The 17,031-nt window shown below is 49.5% G+C and overlaps 1 protein-coding gene across 8 annotated transcripts in view; it reads right to left on the bottom strand.

The window, feature by feature from the left end:
* Positions 1-1,369: 1,369 nt before the first annotated feature.
* The window catches only part of ATP6V0A1 (ATPase H+ transporting V0 subunit a1), a 30,285-nt gene continuing 14,623 nt past the window's right edge, over positions 1,370-17,031 (bottom strand). For 3 of the 8 annotated variants that reach the window (XR_014230407.1, XR_014230408.1, XR_014230411.1), the window contains 8 exons: positions 16,534-16,652; positions 16,009-16,225; positions 15,285-15,392; positions 11,845-11,952; positions 9,240-9,357; positions 8,597-8,768; positions 6,942-7,229; positions 3,096-3,180 (listed from right to left, as the gene is read on the bottom strand). Coding sequence is in view for 3 of the 8 variants with exons in the window: in XM_082332091.1 (XP_082188217.1) it covers positions 3,087-3,180; positions 8,597-8,768; positions 9,240-9,357; positions 11,845-11,952; positions 15,285-15,392; positions 16,009-16,225; positions 16,534-16,652 (936 nt within the window). In the remaining 5 variants the exon portion in view is untranslated. Of the gene's footprint in view, positions 3,181-4,994; positions 5,176-6,941; positions 7,230-7,253; positions 7,626-8,596; positions 8,769-9,239; positions 9,358-9,443; positions 9,719-11,844; positions 11,953-15,284; positions 15,393-16,008; positions 16,226-16,533; positions 16,653-17,031 lie in introns of those variants that run through there. The other 5 variants (XR_014230409.1, XM_082332091.1, XM_082332092.1 and 2 more) reach the window with 5 other exon arrangements.

Below are 17,031 nucleotides of genomic sequence, written 5' to 3'. Positions count from 1 at the left end.
GGGGCCCCGCGCTGCCCTGCCTGGCGCGGGCAGAGGTACGGGCAGGGCCCCGCGCTGCCCTGCCTGGCGCGGGCAGAGGCACGGGCAGGGCCCCGCACCCCCCTGCCTGGCGCGGGCAGAGGTACGGGCAGGGCCCCGCGCTGCCCTGCCTGGCGCGGGCAGAGGCACGGGCAGGGCCCCGCACCCCCCTGCCTGGCGCGGGCAGAGGTACGGGCAGGGCCCCGCGCTGCCCTGCCTGGCGCGGGCAGAGGTACGGGCAGGGCCCCGCACCCCCCTGCCTGGCGCGGGCAGAGGTACGGGCAGGGCCCCGCGGTGGGGGCACGGGGCAGGCGGGCTGGGTGCCAGCGGGGCCCCGGCCGGGGAACCGGCGACCGGAGGCAGCTGGGAGAGGCCCCGCGGCGGGGCCCGGAGGTGCCGGGGGGCGCGGGGGTGAAGCCCTGCGGGGCGCGGGGGCTCCCCCGCTGCAGCAGCGCTGCCTGGGCGCTTCCCAGCGCAGGGCCTGGCTGCGAGCGGCAGCCGTGCCACGGCCGGGGTGCGGAGGGAAGGGCGAGCTCGGAGCGGGGCCGGGGCTCCCCCACCGCCGCAGGGGGACCGGGGGCTCCCGCCCCGCCGGCCAGCGCTGCCCCGGCGGCCCCGGGGCCGGGAGAGCGGCCAAGCGGGGCCACGGGAACGGGCAGAAATGGCGCGATTGCGCGCGGGAGTGGTGCAAGAGGGCAGGGGAAGGGGTGAAAGGGGAGAGCAGCCCCGGGACGCAGCCAAGCCCCGGTAGCAGCGGGGGACCCGTCTCCTCCTCCGCGGGGTGCGGGAGGACGAGGGGCCGGCGTCCTCCGGCTGCAGGGCAGCACAGACCGGCTCCGCGCCCTCCCAGGACATCTGGAGACGGGAAACAGCGGGCTGCAACAACCTCGGGAACGCCATCGCCAAATCCCCCAGAACCCTCCCTTCCGTTCCTCCCGCACCGGCGGAAAACGCCGGCGAGGCAGCCCCGGGCCTGCAGGAAAGGCCTGAGCAAACACGGGCGCTGCGGGGCAGCGGCCCAGGGCAGGCAGAGCGCTCGCCCCGGTCCCCGGGAAGGGGCGTCCGCAGCACCCCGCCTGAACCCAGCCTTAGTTTTTCTTCCTGCGCAACCGCACGTTTCGCTCGGTTAATGGGTTTATCTGGGCAGGCAGGAGGCTCCGGGACAGAGCGGCCCCTGCTCGGCCCCGGCTGGCCCTCGCTCAGGATGTCAGCCAGGCCTTGATAATCGCGGAGACGTTTCGGCCAGGCACGCTCACGCCAGTCCCGTTGCAGGAACCAGCTCGGCCCGCCCGTGGTGCCGGCCATCAGGGCGCCAGGAGAGCTGAGCGGAGCCCAGGCGGGTTCCAGGGCTGCGCCCAGCGTGGGACAGGGAAGGGGGGCGGCCCGGCAGCACCCTTCGGGGAGGCAGAAAAGAGGCCGCACCGCTTGTTGTGCAGTTAGTTTAATTCACACAGTGACAGCAATGCATTTCAGCGGGGCAGCAGGGCTGTGCCGCTGCTCCACCTGCAAACAAGTTTTGATTTTTTTTGTCTTTCGTTCTGCAAACACCATTGTAAACATACAGCCAGGTGCGCCCGTAAACACAGCGACTACCCAGGAGCGGCCCACGCGCAGCACGAGGCTCCCCCTGCTCCGTGCATGCACCCTTGCAGCACGCAGCACACACGCACCTTGCTCACACAATTTTAAAGAGCCCTGCGCTGCGCGGCATCGCCTCTTTGCTTCCAGGTTACAATGATTCGCATTATCATTCTAATCTGTTCACACACAAATGCTTCAGATCCACCGTGACAACTAAACACGACAGCTACACACAGCACTAACACACACACACCCCACTGCTCCTACAGCGACGTCAAGTTGAGGGCAAATCATTCACGTTTTGCACAGGAGAAAAAGCAACAGCTACCATGGGGAAACACCACCGAGACTCCACTGCCGTGGGACCGTCTTGGCAAGACTCGGCCTCTGTTCTCCCTTCGAGGGCTCCTTAGACCCCGAGCGTACGCCACAGCTATGCCACCGGTACCGCCACCTCTGCGAAAGCTGCCTCCGCTGATGCCGAGGCTACACAGGCATTATCTGGATGCGCCTCGAGGACTCTGCAGCCTCAGGGCTTCGGTTTTAAACAAGAAACCCAAGAAGTGCCCCTGCGGGTGGTCAGTCCCCGAGACGGCAGTTTGCACCAGAGCTCATCCCTCCTCCGTCTCGCCCCCGGCCCCAGCAAGGCGGCCAAGGCCCCCGTGCCCGAGCCCCGTTCTCACCCCTGCCTCCAGGAACACGAGGTGGAAGGGGCCTGCGCTGCTGGATTCAGGGCTTTGCCCGGGATACGAGCGTGCAGGTGTACAGTGAAAGGAGTGTCTCATCTCTGGGGAGGAGAGGACCAGCCTTTCTTGCAAGGCCAAGGTGTTTCCCCAGCACTAGGGCAAGCAGAGAGCCACCATGCACTCAGCTGAGGCCGAGTTCTGCCCCTTCGTATTGGCTCCCCAAGCCCCAGAGTTCAGAGCCGAGTCCCTGCACCGGACGAGACGTTGTTTTTGTCAGATTAAAACATGGCACATGTGGGAAGCCCTGGAGGGAGGACAAGCACGCCCTGGGTTGTCAACTGCCCACTGCTCATAATTTGCTTAATTTAGGCAGAGACACATAGGATCCACATATAAAACTCTTAAAAAAAAAGAGCTCTTCCCGAGCAGCAAGCTGAAGTTGTTACGCCTTTTCTCCACGTGCTTGTATGCCCACTCAGCCGCAGCTGCATTTCTCTGACGCTGCCCTGATAAGCCTGCCAGGGAATTCACAACACGAGCAGTACACTATTACACACCAAACCCAGACACCTCATGCACTTAGTGTCTTCAGCGGTAAACGTAAGGAGCAAAAAGTTTCTTTGATCCAGTGTCACTCATTACCTGAGAACGTCCAAGCTCTTGGCTTTGAGACGCCGTGGTAACACTCGAGGGTGCTGCAATAAGTTATTTTCACTATGGGAGGATTACATGCAACTCAGACACAGGGGAGAGGGCTAGCCACAACGCACGACGTTTAACACTGCTCGAGCGGAGGGGTCCTTAGTCGTCAAACCTCCCCTCACGGATGGTATCGAAGGAGAAAGGGAGAAACTTGAATCCAGTGCCAGTGTAGAACTTGTTCTGGAACTCAATCCTGCGGGAGGGAAGAGTGTGTGTTCATTAAAAAGGCAGCTCTCAGATACGAGTTAGCAATTAGCAAGAACTCCATTAAAAGTATGATTATCAACTATAAAAAATAAAGCTTTAAAAAGCGGTATTACAATGCAGCGTACCTATTGGCACAAACCCCCCATTTCTGCGTGACGTTTCTGGCACGGAGCAGAGGAGCATTGCCCAGGTACTTCCATCCCACCCCCACGGGCAACAAAAATAGGATGACCTCCCTAACTGCGGCATCACCTAGAAGCACCTAGGAGCACGCAGCATCTCCTATAAGATCTCATCCCTGAAGTTCACATTTTAGTTAGAACAAACCTCAGTCGCGTGATGCTGTGCCCAGACTGCCTCCATCAGCTACTTCTGTTTATTTACTTAAGCATATTTGGTTTATCCCCACATGAGTTCTGCTGAGCTAGAGATGTGCCTGTTGTCTCCAGCTGAACATTAACTTAGCCTTGTTTGCCTGCTTCCCCTAATAAACTCAGTTTAAAAAAAGAATTATTGTAGAGAACTGTCCAATGGTCAGCAACAGCCAAATAGGGAAAGAAAAAAATAATCCCGTGATTCACAGTAAAAACAAGCGCAGTGTTTCATGAGCCTCATGAGAAACACTTTCCATTGCCTGGTCCGCTAAAAAACCCAGTGTCTCTGCAGGAATCAAGTGACAGCCAATTGCAGAGCAATTTAACCCAATTCAGGAGAAGTATTTTTATGAAGCACAAAAAGGCAGACTTTAATTATTTTGTTCCAAATCAGGAATCACGGTAAACTCCAAAGCTGCTGGCATTTCAGCTGGCAAAAAGTGATTTCCCAACAGAGCTCAGGAGGGAAACTTTCAGAAAAACAGCTTTCTGCTCCTGTCTGCTGCTGCCTGTTCACGCAGCTACGCAGGCTTCCCTGCGGAGGAATCCCTAGGATGAGCAGGATTTTCCGCGTGGGAGGAAGGGCTCCTTGCCAACATGCTCCAGTTTTTCAGGAACCCTGATAATCTCCATAAGTATCCTGTGACTAAGTAACTATTCTGTAAGCAAAGGGAAATAAGAGGCAGAGGGTTGGGTATCTGAGTCACCCAGAACCCACTGTCAATGAAATTTTAACCCCGATGATTAACTGTTCCAGCTGGCCCCGACATCTGAAAGCTCCTTTTGGACACGCTCAGTTACAACTGGCCACAACTGGATGCCTGAAGCTCGAGGAGGGGCTGCTGTAAGGTTAGGGAGCTAGTGAAAAAGTTTATTTAACCAAGTATCAGGGCCTAAATGTTCTCTGTGTGTTTTTTCTGCGATTGTCTACAGGAACACCCAGAATCCAAGGTCCTTTTCCGGTAGGAGACACTGCTGTCTCCAGGATCGCTGGCTGGCATGCCTACCAGCTCGAGTGCTAAACCGTGCACGGGGTCTCTCTCCGTGATGAGCTTCTGCAGAAGAGCTTACTAGACAGTTAGCACTGCACTGTAAATAAACAGACTAGAAAGCTTTCTGGCTGTCAGCATTAAAGAAAACCCCACTCTTCAGCTTTTTTGTATTAATAATTAGCTTAAGTGTTTGTTGGACCGTAGTTCTGTGGGTTTTCCAACCCAACAGAGTCACAGAGCGCCCACACTGGAAAACCAGGCAGCTGACAGTCCCGTGGGAAGCAACTGCAGAGGCAGTTGTCGAACAGGAACGCTCACTTTCACTTAGGACAAGTGCAAACTCCTGCTCGGTATTTGTGTTCTTAAAGGCACCTGCCAACGCCTGGGGTCGGCTGCGATTCAGAGCACACCTCGGAGGGGTGCCGACAGCGCACCTTACAGTCAGAAAGCGACTGGGGTGTTCGCGTAGAGATCGCTGTAGTTGCTCTTTCCCAAAAAGGAGAGCAGTTTCATGTGCCGCACCGCGGGTCATTCCGTCCTGCGCTTCCAGGGGCCTGCCTTTTAGAGCAGCAGCACGCTCTGAGGTCGCACTAAAGACGAGCTCTGGCTCATGACCTTTACAAAGAAAAATAAAATTCTGGCAAGCGGGTGGGGAGCTGGGCTTCACCACCCCCGCTGCCGCCCGCGGGATCGCGAGCGGGATGCAACTCCAGCACGCCCACGCCTCTCGGAAAGCAGCACTCCCCCCTGGGTGGCCGCGGGCCAGGAGCCCTGCCCGGGCAGAGGAGGGTCTGCCTGTCCGTTCTCAGTTTACGGCCGAGAAGAGCCCTCCACAAAGCACCGCATAATTGCTGCTTTTTATTTATTCCGCACGCTAGTTTGAGGTTGACCACATTCGTTGCGTTTGAAATCCGGTTTGGTGTCCCCGCGCAGACCCACAGCGCTCTCCGGCTCTGCCATTCAGAACACAACCGACATCGCGTGAGCTCTTTGCCTTCAGCTGCCCCTAGGGCTGCGTGGCTGAGCGCGCTGCTTCGCACCCGTCTCACTGCCTCCAAGGCGCTGAGCTCGCTCTGGGGATGTTTATGGACCGGTGGCAAACAGCTCCACTGAAACCATCGTTCCTGCATCAACCCACGATGTTGGGACCCTACTTTGAATCCAGTTACAAACTTCTCCTTTCGGGCAAAGTCTATGTTTGCTCATATTAGAAGAGCTGACTAGCTTAAAAAAAGGTAAGCTACTTTAATCTAAACATTCATGTCAAACCACATTACCGAAAAGCAAATAGAAAGGTAAAGTATTTCAGAACAGCGACGTTACAGTAAAAGGAGTTAACAGCACGACACGGGGTATAGCTCAGACGCTACCGAGCCCCAGCAGACCTCTGGTACACACGCCTGCAATCTTGGCAGCACTCAGAGTGCTTCCTCCGCCCCAGAAAAACCCAGCCTGCTGAAGGAATGCATGCTTTCTGAAAAAGCACAAAATAAATCTTCCTCATTTGGGACTGATAGGCAGAGCACATGGAACAATCTGTGCGTTTTCTCCCACCAGGAAGGCACATGCTAAATTCCTCCTCCTTTCCAGGAAGGCTGAACCACCCACACCTTCAGAATTCCTGATAGGTGACTCTTCTCCCGCAGCCAGAAAATCCGATCTGCTCCTCCCAGGACAGCTGTATTTGACCCCCCATCCCTCCTTCTAAAAAGGGCACGCCTACCATTGGAAACATCCTGATTTCGCGTTCAGAAGCAAAAAGGAATGTTAACACTATGTGCTTTTGAACAACTGCAGGTGCCTCCCTCTCGACCGCGATAACGAAAATCCAACAAACCCAAAATAATCTCAGCAGATTATCTGCAGTCTGAAACATCACCTTAAACTTGCTTTTCAGGCCCTAAGCTTGAGCAGATTTTCTCTTAGAGAATGCAAATTAAAGTTTTGCGACTTTGAAACATATGTTTAGGGAAAATAGGACTTCATTAAGAGTTTCAGTTCCACAGCTCCCCAGCAAGTGCCCCGCACTGGTCTGCATGGCACCAGCGATCCCTGGGCTTACTGCTATTGCTCAGCGGGGTTTCTCTGTTTGCTTGCCATTTCAGTGACATGCGTCTTCCCTTGACACGTTTCCAGACAATTTTTAATCACCCTTTAGAGACAGCCTGGCAACGTGAAAAGCCACCTCTTGGCTGAACTGCAGCCTCCAGCTCACGCTTGTTCCAGGTGCTCTGTGAGCGGTATCCCTAAGTGCAGTTTGTGGTTATTAACAAAAGACAGGTATCTCCAGGAAAACATGCTTTATCATCTTAGCCCATCCCTTTGGGCAAAAAAGAAAACACAGAGCCTGCCAAGAAGAAAAGCTGTGCAGAACTGTTCACCTGCTATTGTTCAGAAATGTACCACGCAGCACTGCAGTCCAGAGCAGCAAGACTTTGAAAATCCACTAATTCGCAAGCAACTGCAGATCAGAAACACCGCATACGGAGCCAGAGTACTGCCTGCTCTCTGCTCTTCTTGGGCTGCTAGCAATAATCCCGGGCAGGGTTTGCCGAGCTCCTTCTTTCACACTGATGCAATGGCGCAGTACAGTGACAGCAGGGTGAGGATGAGGAAACACCGGCCAGTCAGCAAGAAGCTCTCGAGTGACTGGTATGAAGATTTCTAGGCTGGATGCCAGGAAAAACAGAAGCACCATTCAGCAGCCATTTTCAGCAGCGGCTCCCCCGCAGGCTCCCTCGGCACAAGATGGCTACACCTCTGAATCCCTGGGCGAAGCTCGACTCACTCGAGCTACAAAGACCCAGGCGCTCTGGGACACTCCAGTCTGCACCCCGCAGGCCGCCAACAGAGAGGGCAAAAGGACAAAGTTTTCCTTCCCCAGAAGCAGGGGAAAAGTGCAGAAAGGCTGATTTGATTTTTTTTTTTTTTTTTTTTTTAAGGCACTGGCTTCCTTTTTCACTTACAGAACTGCTTTTAAAAAGTACTCACAACCTTTTCCTCCCATTTAAGCAAGGCAGAATATTCCTTGTGAACTTCATGGGGCTTGACTTTCTTCTCCTGACCTACCAGGAAAGAAACTACCTTAGGAGATGGCAGCAACCAGAGCTGTCCAGAGGAGAGGTACAGACACACTCGCCTACACTTCAGGCTGAAGAGAACCCTAGGCGAGCAAAACCCGTTCCCACGCTGCTGCTTTGATCCCACCAGTGCGCTACCCAGAGAATCTGAAGTGGAACAATGAGCGCTCTTAAATAGGGATTAGAGAAAGCTCTTGAACACTTTCCATACTTGGGTGCAGAGAGAGCGATGAGCACTCCAGTGAGTAATTTCTTCTTGTTTACCGCTGGCTGCATATGCAGAAGCTTAGGAATCACAGGAAAGGGGCTACAAAGGCATCAGCCGATAGGCAAGACCAGCAAGAAATGGCTGCTATTCCACAGCACGCGGAAGGGCAGGCAGGCAAAGCTGCCCCTGTTCAGTGCAAGGTCTTACAAAGACGAGCAAGTGAAGGAAACTGCAGCCAGGATCTGCTGCACACTAAGGAAAACAAACATTAGAACCAGGCAACAGACCAAAGGACAGAACAAAGTCCCACTGAAAGCCCCAAGCACGCTCATCTGTCTAGCACAGCCTTCCCATCCCACTGCTCACAAAGCTTTAGTCTAACTTATTTTTAAGCAGAGATCTGTTACTCTTCACAATTTCTAAGCAACATTTATGCATACAATCAGGAGAGAGTGGTGTATCACTAGAAACAAGACCGGAATCTCTGACCCTTTTAAAGACTTTCTGCTGTCAGAGCACAGATGCTGTAGGACATTTAGATGCTTGGGTAGATTTGTGGTACTCCAGCACTTCTGAACATTGCTGATCTTGGCTCAGTATTATCCACTACCCTGATTTTATAGCCTTAGCTTTCCTGTGCAAGGGGCAATACAATTTTCTAGAAGATGGCATTGTATAGTCTGATCACACTGACATAATTTTCTTGCTATGAAGAGCTTTGAAGTTTCTGCATGTTCCAATAACTCACCAGTGCAAGCGAAGAGCATGGAGAAAAGCAGACAGCCCCTCCATGACCAGGAGAATTGCTACTGTCAGGGTAGCGAAAGCAGCAAATATGAAGAAGAGGCCAAAGCCTCCACCCAGACTCCTCACGCTGAGGCCAATGTGGATCACCATGGTCCAGAGCACCTCCGAGAGCTCTGCCAGGAGAAAGGGGAGAAGAGGACTCATTTCACAACATTCAGCAAGAATGGAAGGTTGTTACAGTTTACTTATAAAGCAAAAACTAAAGTCAAGCAAACTCCCACTACAATGAGGTGGGAAACTTAAGAGGGACAACAGCTTTTGCAGCCCAGCAGGCCAGGACATTGCCTCCAAGTGTCACAGTGCAGGGCAGAGTCCTTGCTCAGCAGCTCTTCGCTTTATTCAGTGCTTCCAACTCCATCCCTCCCTTCTAGAGCCAGACAGCTTTTAGCAGAGCGCTATGCAAGTAGACACGGGTGTTTAGGCTTAATTAGTCCCAGCTAATGCACACACAGCTCTGTCCTTCTCCAGCAGTGCTTGGCAGTGGAGCCCCAGGGAGGCTACTTGCATTCCTGCCTTTCACCGACCGCCTGCCCAGGGCGATCAGACACACGGATCCACACCTCCATTCCATAAGGAATACTCACGTGCATGGGCTAAGCTGAGAGCCCAGAGCCTCAAGTAGGAGGCAGTGTTCGAAATGCACCCCAGGCAATATTCGATGGTGTGGATAGCCTGGTACACCACAGTATCGCCAAAGTCAAACTGCAAAGAGAACACAGAAAATTAGAGAGAGCTGCGAGCCTCGCAAGCAGCAAGGGTGGGCTGACGGGGGAAAACGAGCACGCTACCTGGTGCTATTACCAAGGACATCGTGTTTGAAGTTAGACGCTGATACTGTCTTCTCCTGGTTTAGCATGTCAGTTTTATGAATGAAAAATGAATTCTCTTGTCGTGCTATGTTTTGCAGAATGACAGTTCACTGCTGCAGCTTGAATATTATTGTTTTCACATTCTATCGTATGAAAGTAAGATATTTCAAATTCAGCCATGGACTTTGCCAGGAGAAGACTGTTCAGCAACAGCATGGTATTCATATGAATTCCCTGGTAAATTGTATGTACCTCTGTGAAAAAGGAGACAGCATTCCAAGTCGATACTGCGTATGTACCTTTGCTACAGGATCAACAAGAACATTTTGCAAGATGCAAACTTGCCCTTTTTGAAAGCAAAAATGATGCACAAAAGTCACATCTGTGTACCATTCATTGGCAAAGTCTCTGTGTCTTGGTAATTTTTTGAAATAATAAAAGAAGAACTTATAAGGAAGTCTGCCATGTAGGACAGTTTCTTATTTTGCAGCTTAGGAAAGCATTCCCTACATTTTGGATTTACTCCATGCTTCAGAAACTGCTCATATTCAAGTTAAGTGAACACAATGTTTTAAATACATCAAATGACTAACGCTCTAAGCATGCACAGAAAGCTATTTATACTCTTATTTCTCCCCTAGTACATCCAGGGCAATAAATATTTCAAACAATTAAGTTAAATTAGATGTCAAAAGCCTAATTCTTTCCCCACAGAATGTGAACTGCGAAGTTCTTTAATAAAGCCCGCCCCAGTGAACAGTACCACCTCCCAGCAGACATGGCAAGTCAGCGTGCAGTAAATGGAACGTGATAAATATTCAAACAATGACAATTTACAGCCGCGTGCAACTGCTGGAGAGAGTTACCACTATGCCAGGGAGCGGGACAATCAGCAGGATTGCCACGGCACAGTAGCTGTAGTTTTACACCTTTTACCCAGGTTTAGCGATACACAGAATTAACAGGTTCACCAGCACAGCTTCCGTGCCCCCCTCAAGTCTAGACGGACCCATGCATAACGGATCTCCAAGCAAAACCACTTTCAGCACAATTTACAACAGCATCGCTGCTGTGAAGCTACTCTAATTTCATTGCATTTGTATTTTTTGTAATAAAGTTGGTTACCTGATAGCACTGAAACCTACAATCAATCCTGCATGAGTATTCCTAAAAAAACATTTCTTTAATACTCATACTTGTAACAAGTGTTTATGAATGAGCAGTTTCACGGAACGGAGCGTCTCTTTTACAGAAAGATACTGGTTAGTTAAGTTGTTGAACTGTATGAAACCGGACTGGGTTTGCTGTATTTGCTGACTGGCAACAACCAGTATCATCCTTAAAATGGCAGATAGTTTGGGAAAAAAAAAACAAAAACAAACTTTAAACAGTTTGTTGCAGTGCAGAATTACCAAAGACACAACATAAGGCAAATGAGACTTCCTCGGAAGTTTAAAAGCAAAAACGTTTCAGTTTCGGGTTTCCAGCTTGACAGCTTTCCAGGTAAACTAAGAAAGATCTGCAGACGGGTAAGACAAACAAGCTGTATAGATGAAATAATTAAAGGTCTGTTAATGGGCATGTATGTATGAAGAACTAAAAATGGCCTGTAACAAGTAAATAGCTAGATCTTTTGGAAAACAAGACGTCGTGACATAACATGTTTAATTCAGCGTGTGTTTTACGCCAATGGGAAATGGTCCAGATACACATGAACGCAAAGCTGGCTGTAGTCTTACCACCTCATCCTCTGTAGGCTTGAAAACATAAGTTTACATTTAGTGCGGTGTCTCAATCACAACATTAATCATAAACACATTCAATAATTCCCTCCTAAACATGACACAGTAACATCACATGCACTACTGAGGCAAGATACCGCTGGAGAATTGCTAAGAGGCATCAGAATACTCCCAAACTACGTGAGATTGACTCCTTTTTCTTCTCTACCAGAGGTAAGGCAAAGCAATTAATATTACCCGCAATGGTCAAAATGAATATATAAGCAAGATTTCACTGCTGCAGAAATACAGCCCTTGGATTTGGGCTGACACTGGAGAAGGCGGCAGCACAAATGCACCGCACGTCAGCCAGAGCATAAGCTGCATTTGCCACCTGGGAGGACTGTGTAGCCCGTAAGATGATGGTTCTTTTTAATGGGGACAAACAGAGCCACATTTCCCTTTATATGCAAATTAAACTGCTTTTTCTGGAGTCCTGGGAACGACCAAGAGATAGTCTGTATGAAAACTGCCATGAAAACACTTCACTGAAAACGTTGCTATTTAAACACCTCAGAAATCAAGAAATACAGTCAAAACGCTCGCAGGTTCTGCTACCACGTGCGTTGCCCTGAGAGCGAGGATGGGCAGGTGCTCACCTCTTCCCCCTCCTCGGAGTGGGTGGAGAGCTGGTCGTGTTGGATGATCTCGGCATCCTCCTCCGTCGGTCCATTGCCCACCCGGATCCCACCGAAGTTGTGCGTGCCCTAACAGATGCAGAAAGAGAAAGAGCAAAGTGTTGTTTGCGTTTCACTGCAAGAGCACACATTTCTTATGACTCCACGTGCAGCAGCAGCTCACAGAAGAAAACCAAATATTAAGGCCCAGGTTAAGCCAGCTGTACAATTCTATGTCCCAGCTTGGATGGAAAAGGTGCTGCTTCCTCCTAGGGCTGGGGAAAAAAATGTCTGTCTGAATGAATAATCAACACACTTCTACACAGCAATTGCAACCCTCAGTAGAATAAAGGCACGTCTCTCAAGAGGACATCTGCTGGCACTGACGCGCGACAGGCCAACATCTGGCCCAGCAGCTGTTGGACAAGCACTCAACCACCGCTGCCGGCGTAAGCGAAACCAGTCACAGAGGGGCAGCTCAAAGCAGAACGGCCTGACACACACACGCGCACGCCTGCTCCCCACCAGCCTCAGGCGTACCAACACCGCGCGTGGGAAATCAGACTTTCCCTTACTTGGCAATTCTACGTTGTGCAAACGGTCCCTTTTATAGGCATTCGCACCGACGCTCAGCGGCTGACCCTCAGCCCTAACTCCACTGCACGCAAACAGAAGAGAATAACCTACAAACTGCCTTGAAACTTCGAGAGAGTCAGGAGTTCCTCTCACTTGACAACTGTGATCGTCGCCCAGCTAACACCGGATCTATGGCAGGCTTCCTCCTCCATACCATCCCTGCCACCAGGAAAGGATGCACAAACCTGTCGATCACCCGACAGTGCCCTCAATCAGAGCTTTTATGCATCCTAAGTGCATGTTGGACAACGAAGGCGTAACTTGCACGTCGCTTTCTTTGGATGTCTGTTCAGCCAGCAGCGCTGAGCACTGTACAGCAGGATTTCTATCTCCTTCCAGATGCTCCAAAGACAGAAAATGCTCATGACTGATCTGAGGGACTATAACTTAAGGCCTGTGAGTCTGACCCACCTAGAGAGGCAAACTGAAATGCCACAAACGGCAAGAAAAGCCCTGCGTTCAGCTCCAGCACTGTACCGGCGTCATCTGTGACGCGGACTGCGAACGGGCCAACTCGACACATTAAGACTGCAGAAGTTTCGGGACGACTCTGCAAACCGAGGACATCCCGTGACCCGTCCGCGTCCACAGCGCATCACCCCGGCATACCGGCGGAACGGCTGCTCCGTGGCCTTTTAACTGATTTGTTCTTAGAAGCCTGCTTTTGTTTTAGGCCGAACTATAAATTTGCCCAAAATGCCAGATGCGAATTAAAGATTTTGTCAGGTTTCTAAAAACAAATTAGGTAGACATTTATGCTTTGAAAATAGAAATAAAAAGAAAAAAATATTTAATAAGACAATGCTTTTATTAGGATTTTCAGCATCTTTGAAACATTACAACTTACTGATGACTAGTATCAGTATTCTGTATTTCTAGCCTGCGTGGATTTGCACTTTTGCAGCTTTTCCCTTGCACTCGATTTGTATCCATTCTCTGTAAACTATCCAATCTAAACATGGCTCCAAAAGCTCTAACTGTTTACTTTTTATTTCTAACCACACCTCATACAAAGACCTTCCCTCCCATCTTCTTGCACTGAGATGCCCTTAATACGCTGGATGGATTATGCACAAAAGATCCATTTTAACTTCTGACATTTCCGTGAGGCTATTTAAAATGTCATGATAGAAACGCTGGCCAACAGCTAAGAAGTGCCTCAAAGTGCCTTCGACACGTGGAAACGCACAATGTGCTTCACGTAGCTTGTGAGATTTAAGCTTCCTACTAGGCAGCATTCACAACTAAAACCAAGTTGAAATATGCAGCACTGGGAAAGGGACAAAGTTCTGGGAGCTGCTGCAGCCTAAACTGCAGTCTAAACTCTGCCAGAAGCTTCAGCAGCAAAGGGCTGTCAAGAGGTTAGACACAAGTAGGTAGAAAAAAGCACTACTAAGGCTTATTTGTGCACAACCATTTTATACTAGTTTCAAGTCCAAGTGTCTACAAGGGCCCAGGTGTCAAAAACCCAGTAATTACTGCTATGAAGTTGTCGGGAGGCCATCACATAAACATGATGTTTGGGAACACATAATGCAAACAGAAATGCTTCACTGAGAAGAATCCTAACCTATCTTAAACAAATAAGCAAGAAAAGGAAAAAAGGGGAACTTAACCTGGGGGGATGTGGTAGCAAGGTATTCTTGTGCTGCTCTGCAGGTTTTGATTTCAGCAGCACTCCTGCAAAGAAGTGTCTCTGCATTCTGGGCACACATAACTATTATCCTTCAGCCTGGTAGTTCTTCCAGAATGTATCAATTTTGCTGAACTTTGCTCTTTCCAAGAGAAAGTGTTTTTCACCCTAAAGGTGCAGTTGTCATTCCCTTATGAAATTCAGATACATTCCATGCTCTCTTGATAATTAGATAGAAAGCCAGCTCCCATCTTTAAATCCATCGGGTGATCTTTAAATCCACTCACTGTTGCAGCCGCTGCTGCCTCTAGTGCCTGCTCGTTCGGGACTGTGCTGACTTGGGCCTCCGCGGGTTGCCCTTCCTGATGGTGAATGGAAGAAAAGAAAGGGAGGAGGAGGAACACAAAAAGAGAAAGGGAGACGAATGGAGGGGACATGGGAGGATGAAAGATGGTCAGAGAAGGGAGAGGGAGTGTCTTTAACTGAACTGATCTTTGACTCACTTAACATCCTAAAAGCTGTCTGCCATACATGCAGGGAGAATTTTCAAGTATCCTCAGTGCACGTGTGCCAAGTTCCTGCATTTTATATACAGATACTTTACAGTACAGTTGGAAACCTAGAGAGTACCCCAGAAGACTACCTCTCACAGTACAGCTGGAAACCTAGAGACTACCCCAGAAGACAACCTCTCACAAAATGACTGCATAAGTCTATTTTTTTTTCCTTTTAATTGCTATTTTTTTACCATCCAAACTGCTTTAACAAAGATGGCCGATAAGTCTGCCAGCCAATTAAGCTTACATCTCAGCTTTTACATTGTCAGCCTAGCAAAGGCACAGAAGTGCAGCCAGCAGCTAGCAAAACAGGGTTCCTAAAGCAGCCGACAAAGCCCAAGCCAGATACATTGTTTTTTTCATTACCAATATACAGGGTTGTTAAAAGCAGATTAGATGCTGGATCCGATCTGAGAAGCAGGCAGGCAATACTTTGTCTCCAGTAAAACCCACCTGCCTTTATGCCTAGGAATACGCAAAAATGTTTTCCAGGTCACAATGCAGCGTGAACCTGCCTATCCAAGATCAAAACGGAGAACATAGCTTTTCAACCGCAATTAGTTTTCACATTGAAGATATAAGAGGTAGTCACCCACCAAGTGCTTTCTCCTCAAATACTGATGGCGAAGGACCAGGGGTTTCGCTACCAGCATCCATGGCACACACAGTAACGCCACCACCACAAGGAAACACTGGAGCCCTTGCTGTAAAAAGAAACAAGCGTCAGACGATTCGGTGGCAGTCCATGCTCAAACAGGCACAAAACCTAGCAAGAGGTCTCACGCAACACCGAACGACTGAATTCCCAGAGTACGTGGACGCTTCGTTCTCTCTCTCTCTCCCTGGAACAGCAAGATGTGCTGTACTTAATGCCCGCTTGCAGCTGCCCCATCTGACTGTACGCAGCACGTAATGCTGATACTGGTTTAGATTGAGGAAAAATGCAAAAGATCCTGCAGGGAATGCCAGTCGGCAGATGTCTGATAGTGCTGGGATGAAATGGCGTTAGTGTCTTAGCTAAGCTTAGAGGCACGACACTGCAGATGCAGGACAATATTCCTTATCACTTTCCGCTATTAGTCTGGATCCAAATGTTCTGGAGCCACAGCTGACTTCGATTCAGCCTGATATAAATTCCCGGTATAGGGATTATTCCTTCCTTCTTCAACATTACATAGTGTCAGGCTTTGGAAATTACGCCACATTTCCTCTATCACAGAGAAAAATAGCTTCACGCTTGATTTCACAATTTTTATAAGGTCAATGAAAGACACTAATATCATGAAGCATCTCTGATCCTTTTCTGGCAAGAGCACGTACCTGCCCTTTATAAAGCATCTTATTACTGGTATCACTATAGGAGAACAGAAACATGTTGATAAAATGTATTAAAAGGCTTGGCGCATCCTTTGACGTGTGAGCATCGTAGGCTGTCCATTTGTAGAAAATGAGAATTACAAGGTATCCAAACAGCGATGACATGAAAATAATTTCTGGAATAAATCCAAGGTATATGTTCAGTGGCTTCTTAAAATAGCTACAGAAAAAAAAAAAAGGAGAGCGTAAAATTACATTTGGTTAGCGGGTAGGGCAGAAACTTTTAATGAGAACATGAAGGGCATCTTTGGAACAAAAGTGCAGGGGCTCAGCATTTCAACAACAGCTGGCACTTAAACACAGTAACGCCTCGCCATGCACGGTTCCGCATACGCGGACAGAAACAACTGTACTGCACCCTTCAGTCAGAAGTGAGAGTCTTGACAGGCTCCTGCATCTTACACTGATACACACGTTACACCCAAAGAAGTTCCCCCCGCCATGAGAAAAGCAGAGCAAAGCACTTACATATGGTTGAGAAGACTCAAGGTGACACCAAAGAGCATGTGGATAATGCCAAGAATCACAGACATTTTCATCTTAAACGAATTGAGGAAGGCCAGCTTATTGCTGGCAATATTCCAAATCTGTGAAAAACAACAGCGAGTCAGCCAAGCACCGAGTAAAAGAAAAAGAGAGGAAAGAGGAAAGAAAATGTTCACGTTAAGCAAAGCAGTATGAACCATCCAGGAAGTATTAGGCTGTAAGAGTCGGGTTTTTTTAAAGATCTTCTTGTCACACAGCTATCTTTTGGGGAAACGAGCAGACAACCTTTCCTGCTAGGAACGCTGTCTTACAGCAATCGATCCCACCATCAGAGCAGGAATCAAACCTTGCTGGTTTTTATGGTAGGCAAAAGTTGCAGGAAAAAGGGGGCTGTACCCTTGACAGAAAAAAATATGATTATCCATTTAAATGAACTACTACACATAGTTCTGATCTTCTGCACTTCCTCTTTAAGTGGAA

This window comes from Platalea leucorodia, assembly GCF_965183815.1.
Source record: "Platalea leucorodia genome assembly, chromosome: 22".
Lineage (NCBI taxonomy): Eukaryota > Metazoa > Chordata > Aves > Pelecaniformes > Threskiornithidae > Platalea > Platalea leucorodia.
The sequence above is the reverse complement of the archived record's forward strand: the minus strand, read 5'-3'. Positions and strand labels throughout refer to the sequence as shown.